This window comes from Emydura macquarii, unplaced genomic scaffold (assembly GCF_026122565.2).
Source record: "Emydura macquarii macquarii isolate MOO-44397 ecotype Brisbane River unplaced genomic scaffold, CSIRO-AGI_Emac_v2 contig_1644, whole genome shotgun sequence".
Lineage (NCBI taxonomy): Eukaryota > Metazoa > Chordata > Testudines > Chelidae > Emydura > Emydura macquarii.
In genome coordinates this window covers 2,437,662-2,452,616 of record NW_027131781.1, presented here as the reverse complement: position 1 = coordinate 2,452,616, position 14,955 = coordinate 2,437,662, and the positions used below count along the sequence as shown (strand labels likewise).

General features: G+C 41.3%; 1 protein-coding gene across 3 annotated transcripts in view; it reads right to left on the bottom strand.

The window, feature by feature from the left end:
* Nucleotides 1-10,197: 10,197 nt before the first annotated feature.
* UACA (uveal autoantigen with coiled-coil domains and ankyrin repeats) overlaps nucleotides 10,198-14,955 on the bottom strand; it is a 56,985-nt gene continuing 52,227 nt past the window's right edge. For all 3 annotated transcript variants that reach the window (XM_067555468.1, XM_067555469.1, XM_067555470.1), the window contains exons 17-19: nucleotides 14,237-14,389; nucleotides 12,953-13,018; nucleotides 10,198-12,235 (exon numbers count right to left, since the gene is read on the bottom strand). In XM_067555468.1, coding sequence (XP_067411569.1) covers nucleotides 12,164-12,235; nucleotides 12,953-13,018; nucleotides 14,237-14,389 — 291 coding nt within the window. In that variant the 3' untranslated portion in view covers nucleotides 10,198-12,163. The remainder of the gene's footprint in view (nucleotides 12,236-12,952; nucleotides 13,019-14,236; nucleotides 14,390-14,955) is intronic.

Genomic DNA, 14,955 nt, shown 5'->3' with positions numbered 1-14,955 from the left:
GGATACGTCATTCTCGCACTGAAACAATGAGTTTAACGGAGGGCTCAGCAAGAATACGCAACCAATGAGTCACAGAATATTCCAAATCTTGTCGTGCTCAGAGGACGAATGTGATTAACAGAGAAACACAACCAAAGCCTGTCTTGCGTCACAGTCATTTAACGTGAGCAATCGGAAATTTACCTACCACACTTTGCTTCCGCCAGCAAATGCCTGGTAAAATAATTAATAACTTAAAGCCCGATCAGCTCCTGCAGTTGATAGCACGCAGGCAGACTGCGAGCTCACTGACTCTACGCAGGCACAGCGGCCCACCCGCAGGCTATTAATTGCAGACGCAGAGCCTTAATATATTAGTTACAATAAAGGTCTGATCTGTAACTTACCAACACAAGAAATTCACTTGGACTGATTGGATCCATAAACATCCCAAACACCATCAATGGAACAACAAACGGCCAATTATTAACAATTAAAAACCTGAACAAGATCAGATAGAACAACTCACTTGCACTCTATGGATTTTAGATATTTACAGCACAGATAACGTGACCTGACTATTGCTAAGTTAGGCCCTACCTCAGCAGAGCACTTAAGCACACGCTTAACTTTGAGCACCTGCGGTAGTCCCGTTTCAAGTGCTCACCTCTTGTTCCGCGCTCTGTGCAAGTAGCAACACATGGGAGCCTGCTCTTTATGCCAAAATGTGCTTAAACCAAAATAAATAAATGAATATTTTAAAGAATAAATACTGGCAATACTGGTATTGTTCCCCCCACATGAAACTTTTTGTGGATATCTTTCATTTTGTTTGAATTTTTTTTTCATTTTTTGACCAAGACCTCTCCCGCCCACACACACACAATTTCCCCCCTTTTCGCCTCTTTCCCTCCCTGCTCCCCACTTTTTTCCAGTGGCAAAATTGAATTTTAAATAAACCTAAATATTTTAATGGGAAGTTTTGAAAATAATATTTCCCACAAAGCCGAAGGGTGTATTTTCACCAGCTGAACTAAACGCACAGCGCAGCCGACCTTTTCTTCCTGTAGAATCAGTTGCTGAAATTCACGTCTGCATCATTCCTTGGGAACGTCAGTTTGAATATTCAGGAGGCCATCCAGCTTGAGAGTCATTTGGTACCATTAAGGGATCCTTACAGCACTGCAAATTGTCAGGCTAATTCCAAAAGCTTCCATAGCAGACACTGATTGCATAGCAACCCTTTGCCGTTTTGAACTTCTCCGGGCACCCTGTAATTAATACCGAGGTGCTGCTACCTGTGATTTCATAGAGAATATTAATAGCTAGTTTTGAAGTTGCCTTTGATGGTTTCTCGTGGGATGGTGGGCTCAATATTGGCCAATGCCAGCAGCACTGGATGCAGCACAGGAAACTGTTACGCTGGGGCATAGGGAAGTCACGACCCCACAGTCATCGCTAGGCAGGGGCAGGCCCAGCTCTGCGATTTCACGGGGTGCAAGTTGGAGCAGAATGCTGTGCCATTTTCGACACGTTAATTCCTCTACACAGGCATGGAGACCCCTATGGAACAGGCCACGGAACAACTAGGCAAGTGCAGAACTTCCAGTTGGGGGGGAGGGTGGAAAGAGGGGCTGCTGGCAGGGCATTTGCACGGAGGGATGCCTGTCTGGAGAACGGGCTCGCTGTGCTGGGTCATCCCTCTGAGCTCTGCGTGGCGGGCACTCGGTCCAGGGGAGCCCTGGCCTCTAGGTGTTATGGGAATACAAACAAACAGCAGAGCAGATGGTAACTCATTTACCTCACAACTAGGCCGGTTTGGATTTGAGAGAGACTCAGATTCTCCTCAGCAGCTTCTTCAACGCCCCAGGCCACAAGAGCCGACCCGTTCTGCAGTTAAAGGGAACACGCAAATGCCAGGTTACAAACCCATCCTGTGTGTGTGTGTTTAGTGAATGAGAAAGCTAGGTGTAGTATGCAACTGTTCAGTGCGGTGTCCAAAATACCTCACAAGTTGGTTAAATAAAAAAAATAAATAAAAAAAAAAAAGAGAGACCCACATAAAATACACGTGCAGGATGAGGTCACTGGGGAGGTGCTGCTGCTTCCATTAACCAAGCCCAGCCAGAAAGCTAGGGTGGCATTTCCAAACAAAGTGACACAGTGTATGATTAACGTGCCCGAGAAAGCTATAATCCAGAGCTTCACAATGAACTCGAGTGCCGCTTTGATTTGAACAATTGCAGGGTACTAGCTAATGGACGTTTGCCTTGTAAACTTGCTTCCTTTTATTAGTTCTATAGAAAAATCAGCCCCCTATTGTATTCAACTGCAAATCCATCTTTTTTTCCAAGACAGTAGGTAATAAATACGTTTATTTCTTCCTGAACTCTCTAACGTAACCCAGCAGTTTGGGGCCAACACATTGTTGTTTCCTTCCACAACTATTAGATGCATTCAGGGTGGCTGTTTTCCTTCTATCAGCAGCCCACTTGGTGGAAAGCACATGTGCAACTTGCAGAACAGCAGCTGTATTTATCAAGAAAGGCTTTGGAAAATGTGTCCTTGTCCAGTACGCAGCATAGCTCTTACCAGGTCATTGCTTACTGAGAGAAATTGAATGCCTACATAAAAATCCACATTCCAAACGCCTGCCTACTAAAAACTTAGTTATAGCTAGAAAGTTTCTTTCACTTTAGAGGCATTTCAAAAGCTGAGGCCCTCGTATTCCTTTTCACACTTCTATATAAAATAGAGCAAAACCCATTCATGACCTCTGCCAGGATTCTTTTTTTTTTAAAGCAGTTATAAAATGCAACCTGCAGTCTGAACGAAACAACTGAGTTTTACCAGTCACTGAGACAAGGTAGATGAGATCATCTTTGAATGGACCAACTTGTGTTGGTGGAGGAGGGGGAAGTACAACTTTCGAGCTACAGAGCTCTTCTTCTGGGGAAGGAAGTCAGTCATTTTTCTTGCTCACAAATGTGCCTCCGGAATGGGGAATCAGGACTGTTGTCTGTGCGAGGAAACATGGCACAAAATGGAAGATTTATTTCCATTTCTACCCATTTTCTAAAGTAAACCATCATAATACATTGCACAGGAGGGGCAGATCTGAGAATGCAGCTTTTATCTCCCTTTGAGCTGTACAAGAAAGTGAAAACACATCAGACGGCTTCTCTTTCGCATCAGTTTTACCCCTGATCTCATGAGACACGGTTACGTACAAGCAACCCACTAATGCTCTTCACTTTTAACAGCAGAAATTGGGAGATCGCTTCCCTTCTGTGCAAAACCAGCTTGTTGGGCAAAATTCTGGTCCTATTGAAGTTACTGACAAAACTCCCAGTCACTGCAACAGGGCCAGGATTTCACCTACTGCGATCCCATAAAATAGCAGCCACAGAAAGCAATCACTATTAGCTTGTTTGTTATGCTAAAGTCCATGGATACCAATTACTGCCCTGGAGATTTTAATGTTGCCAAGGCACGTAAAACAGCACCCTCTCCTCTCTGCCTGTATCCTCCTTATTCATCACTTTGCAGCCTCTTCCTCACACTCTTCTCCATACTCTTCAGGAACAGGTAGTTGCATGAGCTGCCGCAGACCATGCTATCTGGCATGTAGTCAGTCACTTCATTAGGATGATGCAGTGCACAATTCCCGTCTCCATCAGGAAGGGGGAGAGGTCTGGGCATGGTCAACTAAAAAGCCACGAATCAGGAAACATTTCCGAAGCCTCCTGTTCTCCAGAGTGTTACAACTTGCATTGGGTGAGTGCCTTGCCTCGGGCAGGTTGATTCGTTTTGCAAGGTTATGCTTTAGCGGTGTGTATTCTACACCATTAAATACCAATGAATGAGATCTGGGGGTCTTAAAATCCCTGCATTATCCCAGCATCCACTGGCTGTCAACAGGAAGTGCAATATTTGGAGGCAATTTCATATGTGAAAGATTTAGAGCATTAGGACTATGGACAAGAAATCTTTGCAACTTCACTTTTGAAAGTAAAAACATGGATTCTTCTTCCTGATAGCTAGGCTTTTTAGGTTTCCCCACAAGATTTGTGGTTGGCAATGTTCAAGGTTACACGGCTTTGCCAAATCAGCAGCAGATTTTCCCTTTCCCCATAAGACATGCTACCATCCAGCAGCACATTTATAAAATTATTAGCTCAGTTGGCCAGATCCTCTACAGCTGCAAATCAGTACAGCTCCATTGACTTCAACAGAGTTACACCACTACACGCCAGCTGAGACTATGCCCTGCTGGCTCTGCGCACTCATGCTTATTACATGAGTTTGTGGGTAAACCGTGAAGAAAACAATCCTTGTTTCAGCCACTGTCAATTCCTTCTTACACGAAGAGTTAGAAACTAGCCGAGAGCCAATATAATTCACATCAGCCTACTCACAGGTAGCACTAGCTTCACTACGCAGTGTTTAAGTGTACAGAATAATGTTCTCTCCAGGATTGACAACATCCATTGGAAGCTTTAATATCACGCTTCACCACCCAGTTGGCCATTTCCAGCGTCTTACCTCACAGCGATAGCTTGTCAACTGGAACGTCTTTCAACCTGGCAACGCTATGCCATTCCCGCGCTATTTAACGCATTAGATACCAGCTGCCTCATTTCTTCTTCAGAATTCAAACACGTTTCCTCCTGCTTCGCAGCAAATGGTCTGTTTCTTACAATTCCCTGGACCTCTGTGTAACCACAGGAAAAGACTTTTGCTATTTTCGCTATATTCCGGTTGCTCCTGCCACTCTCATACGCCTGGTGGACTTTTATTCCAGATCTCCCAAACCGAGCACATTTCTCTGCTTCTTTGGAAGCTTCTTTCTGCCCCTTTTCCCCTTTGGCCTGAGGGAATTGAGGTATTTTCTCCCCTTCCCTTCCCTGCTTCCATCACAGCTGTCTCCTCCATATCTGGTATTTTCTGCAGATTCCATTGATTTCATAGTCCAACCTGCAAATCCCTCCATTGGCCATACACAGAGCCAGAAACAGCCCCTTTTACTGCTTCCACTGCATTACTTCCTTGGTAAGAATTCTTGCTGTCAGCTATTAGACATAAGGTCACCAACAGCTGCCTGCCAACCAAGAGGCTTCTTTGCCCAAGTCTGACTATCACAAGCAGCTGTTTGCAGTGCTGTTGTAACCGAGTTGGTCCCAGGATATTAGAGAGACAAGGTGGGTGAGGTTATATCTTTTATTGGATCAACTCCTGTTGGAGAGAGAGAGAGAGAGAGAGAGAGAAGCTTTTGATCTACACGGAGCTCTTCAGGTCTGGGAAAGAAATTCAGGGCTAAATACATAGCTAACTACAAAGTGGAACAGATTAAGTAGTTAACACACATTGTAAGAAACCATTCAAGGTGAAGTGCTGTGACAGAAGAGGTGGTGAACAAGCCACTTCACCAAGAGAAGTCAAGCCAATAAAAGATATTACCTCACCCACCTTATCACGAACAAGGCCATTACAGCTCTACTTAATACATACTCATCGTATAGTTTGTGATCCTGTTCACCCAGACGATGCACTGCAGTATCTCAAGCCCCTGCTCAGAGACTGTATTGCAGGATCAGGCCCTCAGTGTGAACTTCCTTACACCTAAAAATAGTTCCCTCCCCATCAGGGTTGATCCTCCATGCACTGGAGCTATTTTAAAAAGCTGCTTCCTTGCAGTGACACGGCCCCATTCCATTATCATGCACTCTAACTCCATTTTGTGCAGGTATCCATTTTTAAAGTGGTTTCCATTGTATTTTACAACATTTAAGAAAAACCACTACTTAATGAGGTGTAAAACTAATTATTCTGAAATAAAACCAGCTCTTCACAATGGCGTGGGGAGGGGAGAATCATATTTTCATACCATTTTCTTATAAAATGTGTGCCTTTCCCATCATGTAATGTCCTCCATAAATGTAAAGATAAATCCTCTTCACAGCAGAGTGCTGGCTTGGAGACCTATGATTCCCATAATAAAAAAGCCCTGCAGCTTAATGGTCCTTAAAATGTTCCACATCTTTTACACTTAATGTAAAACCCATCTGATATAATAGCTGTGACTAAATTATATATACATTTTTTTCTATTAAAAGTTCATTTTCTGAGTTGGCAGAGCAATACAAGCATTAAATTATTAAGAAAGCAATAACCTCTAGGCTTTCCAGAATTCAAAGATATTCCCAAGCCAGCTATCCCCAAAAAACCTTTCGCCTACCCACATAAAAAAAAAGAGCCAGTATGTATAGTAACATTGTGCCAACAATCAATAATAAGCTGCATTAATTACTGGTGTTGCTTTCGTTATTTCATGGAACAGATCACAACCCACAGCACCCCTCTGAAGCATCCCTCGGACTTCTTGGATATATTTAATTTACATCTGACATTTTTGTGACCTTCCATTTTGCTTGAATTAATTTATCATCGATGTTTGTTCAAAGACGTAAATGAAAATGTCCTTTAATGCACGTGCTCAGCATAATCAAGCATGTGGCATCACCTGTGTATCATCACTGCAGTGAGAGCCTGGCAAATGAACAGAACCAGTCCAGATTTTCTCTCCACCTTCATGAGTTACTTAAGTGAAAACTCAGACAGGCCACACCAACGAACTTCACCTGTTTCAGTAGTCTTGTGCGTGGAGATGTGCGATTTGGTTTTTTTAATTTTTCTTGGTCAAATATTAAGATTTAAATCTTATGAAAAGTTTAACTTCTTGCAGCACAGCATAATCCCAAGAGAAAAGCCACACTAAAACTCAAGGGAAGATCCCACTCAAGAGATTCTTTTGGATTACACAGAATTTGGAATTTTCACTCACTATGCATTTTAAACCAAATTCAGACTTGCTCCCCTTTTAACTTTAAAGACATTCTCCCTAGTTTATGTCCTCTTCCAGGACAGTGGACATGTCTAACTACCGTTCAGCTAGTGAGGCCCTGCTAGTGGGAATTACAACATTACACACTTGGAGCTAAATGCTGCTAGAATTTTCACAGTGCCCATTCATTTGAAGTTGCAGAGATATTCCTCAGGAAAGGGTTCACCCTCTGATGTGCTGTAGGGGTATTATTTACACTCTACACAGGACGCATCGTGACCTCACATCAGTACAAAAAAGTCAGTGGAGTGGAATAGCTAGGAGATTAGCATCAGGCGCAGTTAGGAACACAGCTACAGTAAAGAGGACACAGTTCAGGGCAAAAGGAAGCATGGCCCAAACCCACCCTCAGCCAAGATGCTGCAATCTAGGGAAATCAGACAGGCAGGTTAGAGTGAGAATAAGTTTCTTTAGGCTGGAAGTGGAAGAGCTTTCACTTTGGAAAGACAGAGAACACGGATACACCAGGCACCCTATGGGAGTCCATACTGCTGCTGGGGCCAGAACTCCAGATTTCCTAGATCCTATGCTGACAATGCCTCTTTCTTGGACCAGAAAACTCACTACCAAAATATTCAGAGAGCGATTCTCACAGTATTTCTGATCCAACAAGCATCAGAGTACCAGAAACCCAGCAAGAATGTTGTTGTGATATTCCTAACCCAATTCTGCAAATTCAAGAGCCTCAGATAAGCATCAAAACTTGTTAGGTTATTTGTTTCAGATAATAGAATCATAGAAGAGGAGGGTTGGAAGGGACCTCAGGAGGTATCTAGTCCAACCCCTGCTGAAAGCAGGGCCAACCCCGACTAAATCACCCCAGCCAGGCCTTTGTCAAGCCGCACATAAAAACCTCAAAGATGGGGATTTCATCACCTCTCTAGGTAACCCATTCCAGTGCTTCACCAACCTCCTAGGGAAAAACTTTTTCCTAATGTCCAACCTAGACCTCCCCCACTGCAACTTGAGACCATTGCTCCTTGTTCTGTCATCTGCCACCACTGAGAACAGCCTAGCTCCGTCCTCCCTGGAACCCCCTTCAGTTAGTTAAAGGCTGCTATCAAATCCCCACTCATTCTTCTCTTCTGCAGGCTAACCAAGCCTAGTTCCCTCAGCTTCTCCTCATAAGTCTTGTGCTCCAACCCCCTCATCATTATTGTTGCCCTCCGCTGGACTCCTTCCAATTTATCCACATCCTTTTTGTAGTGGGGGACCCAAAACTGGACACAATACTCCAAATGCGGCCTCACCAATGCCGAATAGAGGGGAATAATCACTTCCCGTGAACTACTGGCAATGCTCCTACTAATGCAGCTCTTGGCAATAAGGGCACACTGTTGACTCATATCCAGCTTCTTGTCCACTGTAACCCCCAGATAGCACCAATTAATTCCTAATTAAGGTTTACCACTAATAAAGATGTGACAGAAGTACTATAAAAGACAGATCTTTATTTCCTAGCCCCCATCACATGGTAGGGGTTATATATCCCTGTCACATGGCAGGCACCAGTAGCTACAATTTCATCTCAACTTGTCACAGTACATCTTCTAAAGCAGATTGTATCAAAGATTTTCTATTCACATATATGCATTTTTCCAGTTTCCTTTCAGTTCAACCTCTGTAGCTGCTGCTACGATGTCAAACCAAGAAACATTACACAGTAGTCCGTACTTGTGCTTCCTTGGCATTCCATCAGCAGAACCAATTACAATAGCAATTAAGCCTATCATCTTGAAAACGGGTTCACTAATATAAAATGAGATTCTCACATCTTACCGAGACTAGTAGTACCTTAACTCATTGATTTCAATGGGATTACGAAGGAAATATAAGAAGCCTAGCCAATACAATCCGCAGAAACATCAGATACTGCAAAAATTCTACATCTCCAACTGTAATGTCTAAAAGTTCATTGAACATTTCTGTCTTCTACTTTGCTGAACAAATTGCTGCTTGCAGATCTTCAGAATTTTAGGATTACACGGTATTCTTGATTTTTATGCTTCCATATTACTGATATTAGAGTATACATGGGCAGCATTTCCAAATCTCCATTGCATTGTAAGTTTGAAGAGTGTGAGAGAATTAATATCTTTCACTGTCATCTTACTTGAAAGGAAATTTTCAAGCTAGGGTTTAAATAATATTTTATCTTATTTAAAAACAAAGATAGAAGTAAAAAGACTCCCACTGGAAACATTTATAGCAGAAGAGAATCCACTTGCTTCATAAAAAAATGTAAGGGATAGCTATTCCAAAGCTTTAAAATAACTGGCTGCAATGTGAAATAGGTAGCATGGTCCTAGGTGAAATTATTTAAAAATCCATCAGAGAATGCATAAAGCAGATTACTGGTAAATCAGTGAAAGCAGCTTCCAAATGAGGTCTGAGTAGCAAGCGTTATAAATTAGCAGATTCTCATAGTAAGGTTAACAGATATAACACCTGTTGCTTGGAGGACACTTAGACACATCAAACCACAACATTTTTTTAACCTACCTGGCAACGTCTCTTTAGGAAAGACATAAATGCAAGAGCTATTTCAGCTCAGGTTTGAGGTGTATCAGAAGAACTGAAAAAAAGTTTTCATAGTACTTGCTTACACTCCCAGTTCTGAGCCACCCTTGTAAAATCTCCAAAGTTCTAAGAGAAAAGTATCATTTAATCACAGGACTCACTTTGTACTTCTCCCCAAGAACTTTCTGTACTCCCTCCTTTACTCCTTTTCCTTCGTGGACCTGGCCTGAATAGATTATGGAAACGAATATGAAGCTAGTATTTGGGTCTAGGTATGGGCACAGAGCCTTTTGCCTCCAGGTCACCAGTTCAAATCCAGCCTGTTTTGGCAGCAATCAGGAGTGAGCATGTGAAGGTTGTTCACTTACCCCCAAGAAGTGAGGCAGTGGTCTTAATGGACACATATCCACCTCACAAACCGTCCAGACAGCTGACACGTTCGTTGGCTGTATCCTTAGTAGTCCAAGATTGACTGGAAAAAAACTGCTCAGTTTTGGAGGTGGTCAAAGGAGATTTATTTTGATTGGCCACTTTGTAGATGCTCACCCTGCTGAATTTCTGTATCCAGTTCTGTCACTTTATACCTTTCACAAACTCTGAAAACGCACCTGAAAAGTTGGTCATCCCAGTACGTGCCTTGGCAAATCACCCACACATGCAAACCCCGCCCCTCACCGCCCACACAAACACTTTTCCTGTCAAAATAAAGACTAGTATTTCTTTCCCATAGACTATTTTGCCAATAAACTATGAGATACTATATGGCTTTATCACTTACCAATGGACTATTACAATAAGATAAAACACTTTATTGATATGTAATACAGGAGAAAAAAAATACATAAAACTTCTCCCAGTAAGGAAAATACAATACCAAAATATGCCAGTATTAGTATATCAAAACAATCAATTTCTCTCCAACCAGAGCTTCCAGTAATGTGATTAGAAAAGAACTTCTAAAAACTAAAGTACACTTGGGGTGAACTCATGCTTCTCCTCTAGGAAACTGAAGGAAAACAAGAGTGACCAGTCCTCTCACTATAGCTAAATATTTACTAAGTATATTAAACACGAATTTTCACAGCAGTTTGTTTTAGAAATACCCGTCTCAATATCCTCTTTTCCATTATTTAGGGGCTGCCATTTCAATGATACAGCGGGAGGGCCACGCTCAAGAGCAGAGAGACTAAACTCTAGGAAAACAGGAAGCTTAAAAGTTGCAAGGTACAGTTTTGTGGTTTGTATTTTAAACTCAGTTAATAGAACAGTTGTTAGATCAAGCACTTATAGAATTTACTCTACAACCTTGAAAGTCTCCTATTTTCAGGAATACAGAAGCTGAATTCTGTTCTGTCCTGCCCTGCAGCAGTGCCAGAATGACAGCCTCCTATTTACTAATTATGGGCAAATGCTTACTGACAAGTGTCGTATGAAGCTAGTGGGACTACTCACGGCAGCAAGGAGCCTTTTACCTGATAAGTAGTATTTATAGGGTCAGGCCCTACTCTGTTTATTCTACGAGACACTAAAAATACAGCGACTTCGTGGTTAGACTCTTGTTTCACTGCCATTTTCCTTTGAATGTTCCCAAATTTTGTATTTTCTTCCACAAAATTTGGTAGTAGATATTTCATTCTTTGGCATTTATTGCACTTTCACTTAAAAAAATATGAAGCTCTGTTTTGTTCAACATGCGAATTCCAAATTAGATTTATCTTTATATGAATCTTATTATTTGCAACTTTCCCCATAAATAATCAAAAATTGATTATAGTACATAATTTACAGTGTGTGTTAAAACAGGAAAACCTCAAGCTTTTGCTGGAAAATGGTTGACCATCTGATACTTGAATTTGATAATGTACAACTTTATCAAATGCGTTACTCAAACAATTTAGATCCACTTTATGCATAAAGTATGAAAAATTACGTAAAACCAAAAATTAGACTATTGCATTTGAGACCAAAATGCTGTTCTACATTCATGATTCACTCCAGTCCTGCTGTTTCTTAGCCTAATCAGTGTTACAAAGCATTAATGAAAAAATATCTCTTGTAAAAAAGCATAAAAGTTAGTGTCTGTTGGAAAAAAGCTGATTTGTACCTGCAGCAGAAAGCTACGGCACTGAATCTTAAATTACTTAAATAAAGGATGTAACCTGGCCAGCCAAGCTACACTGTATACCTTGACACTATCCACCTTGTTCTGTAGTTGATCTACTATGAATCTGGCAACAGATTTTGATCAACTTAATAGGATCACAAAAAGCACATTTTTACTATTAAAAGAAAAAAATATCAAACAGTTACAGTCTTTCAGCCACAGTCACTTTAATTTAAGATCACCGTCATTCACCCTTTGGGAATTAACAATAAGATCAATTTGGGAGTGTTGCATATGGTTTATTTGTTCTAAAATGGTCAATCCGACATTAAAATAATTTAACTATTATGTCATCATTTTGACTGCCAGCTTGTACACCAATTGTAAAATAAACTCGTCAAAATTTATAATCCACATATTTGAAGTGTCTGATTTGAATTGAAGTAGTTGCCCAATTGTTCTGTTTTATAAGGGGTAGATGACTTCAGCCTCCTAACTTTTTTTCCATACTTGGAATAATTTTTTTTGCTGGGGCGGGAGGGGAGTGCGTTCTTTCTACAGTTACCACACCACAATAAGATAAAGGTTCCTACTACTGTAATCACAGCACTCCTACAGGATGCAGCAGCCATTCTACAGAACCAGCTTGAAGCATATTAACAAACAAGCCCCTGTCTCATTCGAATGATCTGGAGCAAGGCAGCTTGAACATCTTCATCCATGTGGCCCTGGAAGTGGGGAAGAAAAGCCAAATCAGGAATTTTTTAAAAAACAGACTGCATTATTCATGACTAAAATTAAAACAAACACCCTCTCAAAATGAATGCATGGTCAATCACCATCTAGTTGGTAAAACTGAATTTAATTAATAATTTCCAACTTTGCAGCACAGTGGTAAGTTTCCAGTTTGAAATCAGTTTTGATTAAAAGATGTTGCTGTTCATATCTTCTGGAATACCTTGCAACTTCACAGTTATCTAGAGTGCCCAGCTATAACTGGTGACTAGTATAAGTGTCATATTTAGGATCTGAAATTGCCCAGTTTCTCAGCTGAACCATGTTACTGTAAGTTACTGCAGTCAGTACTTCGGGGGGAAATTTACTTGTCTTTGCATAAATTCATATTCTCTATTCAAGAGGAACAGGAGAAAGTTCCCAACACTCATACAACTCCTCCATAAAAAATGTCCAGAAAAAGTGACAAGATGAAGGCAAACACTAAATTCAACATGCCACGTTGCTATTTTGCATCTCCGTTTCCTTCTAGAGATACATAGGCACCACAAAAAGGCTTTTAAAAATTATTTTAATATGCTTACAGGAAGCACTGACATTAGATACTACTCATTTCACACACATTTACTTTGAAATAAAGAATTTTCTTTTAAAAAAGGACTGACTCCTCAAAAATGAGTAGCTTCATCTTTATAGACCAGCTAACATACCTGCACAGCACTAAGAAGATGTGTCCGATAAATTGAAATTACTTCTTGGTGCTGTCTATCAGCATCCTGGAAGTAGAAAGATAGGGGAACAGGAAAGAAGAAAGTTAATATTTTTAACATCAATTCTTCATATAATTACAGCTTTGCTTGTTTGATTTGGCTTACTTGTTTAAGTGTCACCTTACTTTAGAATTTCAAGATTAACGTTTACAAAACCCTAACCGAATAACAGATCCTTACAGCGTGAACATCATCTTGAAGGGTGTTGCCTCGAAATAGGGTTATCAAAAAGATACCCTGATCTCCACGCCAACCCAGGGGTTACCACCACCAATCTCCTTGACAAGGACAGATTTTGACTTCTGTTCAAAGGCCCTTAACCTAAGTCCCAATTTAAACGCACTTTGCCCCGTTATGTGGCAATGCTGCAAACACTGCCAGGAATGTGACCCACTTCTATGCAGATTTATACACGTGCTGTAATTTTACTCTCATGGGTAGTTCCACTGAAATCAAGAGGGCTACTCACATGAATAAAGATACGTTTATGCAGATTTATATTGAAGCCCTAGTACTTACTACCATGAACTCCAGTGCGGCTATTTACGGGACAACTCATAACAGCAAGTCACACACTGGAGTAAGGGTTTGCAGGCTTGGACGCAGCTGCTTGTGCTGGGAGGTATCCTCTGGGCTGCTGTGTCCAAGCCTGCAAACACTTACTCCAATGTGTGGCTTGCTAGCTATTTTTAGCACAATAGCTAGCACACGTCAGTGGTGCCCACACTGGGAAGTGCTCTCCAAGCTTCTGCGTAGACATCCCTGAGACTGTTAATCCCTTGGGGGCAGAGACTACCTTCCTCTGTGTTATATGCACGGAGTACACTCTTGGCATGTGTAGTAAGTAGTATTACTGCAGACACTGCACACACGACGTATTCAATGATCTTGGATTAATACTGCAATCAAAGATCATCATAAGAGCGAAGTCTCCCCGGATAAATCATTTCTCGTGTCCACTTCCTCTGCACAGGCTTTTCCAAGATACTGCTTCCTCCTCGTGGCACTGGTAAGGTGGGGCAAGTGGAAACCTCCAAAATGATCAGTCACAATGAAAGCACATTAAACTATGCCATTCTTTTCCTCGGAGGACCCTAGCTTCCTGTCCGCCCCACTGCCCTGCTCCTAAACAACATATATTAAAGCTTATTCCACCACTTCTGACAAAAATAGTAACACGCCTCATGACTGAACTCTGGAGCAAAGTTCTATATCATTACTTACAGCCAGCTGCTGCTGCAGGGTTTTCACCTGCTGCTGGAGCATTTCCACCTGTTGGTTCTGTCTCTTTGAGGGAACCCCACAGGTGTACGTAAGCTGAGATAGGCCATTCAGAGCCTGCTTCAGTCGTTCTACATCATTCAGCAGCTCTGTTATCTTTAAGAGAAATACAAAGATTATAATGTTTCATTTTCTAAACAAGTTAACAGAGAATATTAGTTGGCAAGATCAACAAGTGTATGAAAGTATCATGACATTTGGACTTCTCAGTGTAGCCCACCAAGCTAGGGTTACTAGAAAAGATTGTAAGAGAGCTGCTTTGAAAATATGTCAGATTCTATTATTTTGCTCCCTGCTTCCTATGATTTAACCAGTCACCTACCTAATTCTCACACTGGAGAGAAAACCCAGATTTCAAAAAAGCAGGGCATCACCCTTATCTTTTTTTGCAGGGGCAATGAATGCCCACAAGCAAGACCGCCCTAAGGAAATTTTGCCCTAAAGATATCCAATTCTGCAGAGGAAGAGTGCACACGGTACACACTTGACTACAATATTAGTCACTACTACTAGATATGGAAATCTAGTTCTTTGGATGGTATAAAGTGCACAGAATATTAATAGAGAAAGATACTGTAGGATAAAGTTATAATGCAATGCTCCTTAATCCTAGTACATTATATAACAATAATGCTTCCTGTTTTAAAACTAAAATACCTTCA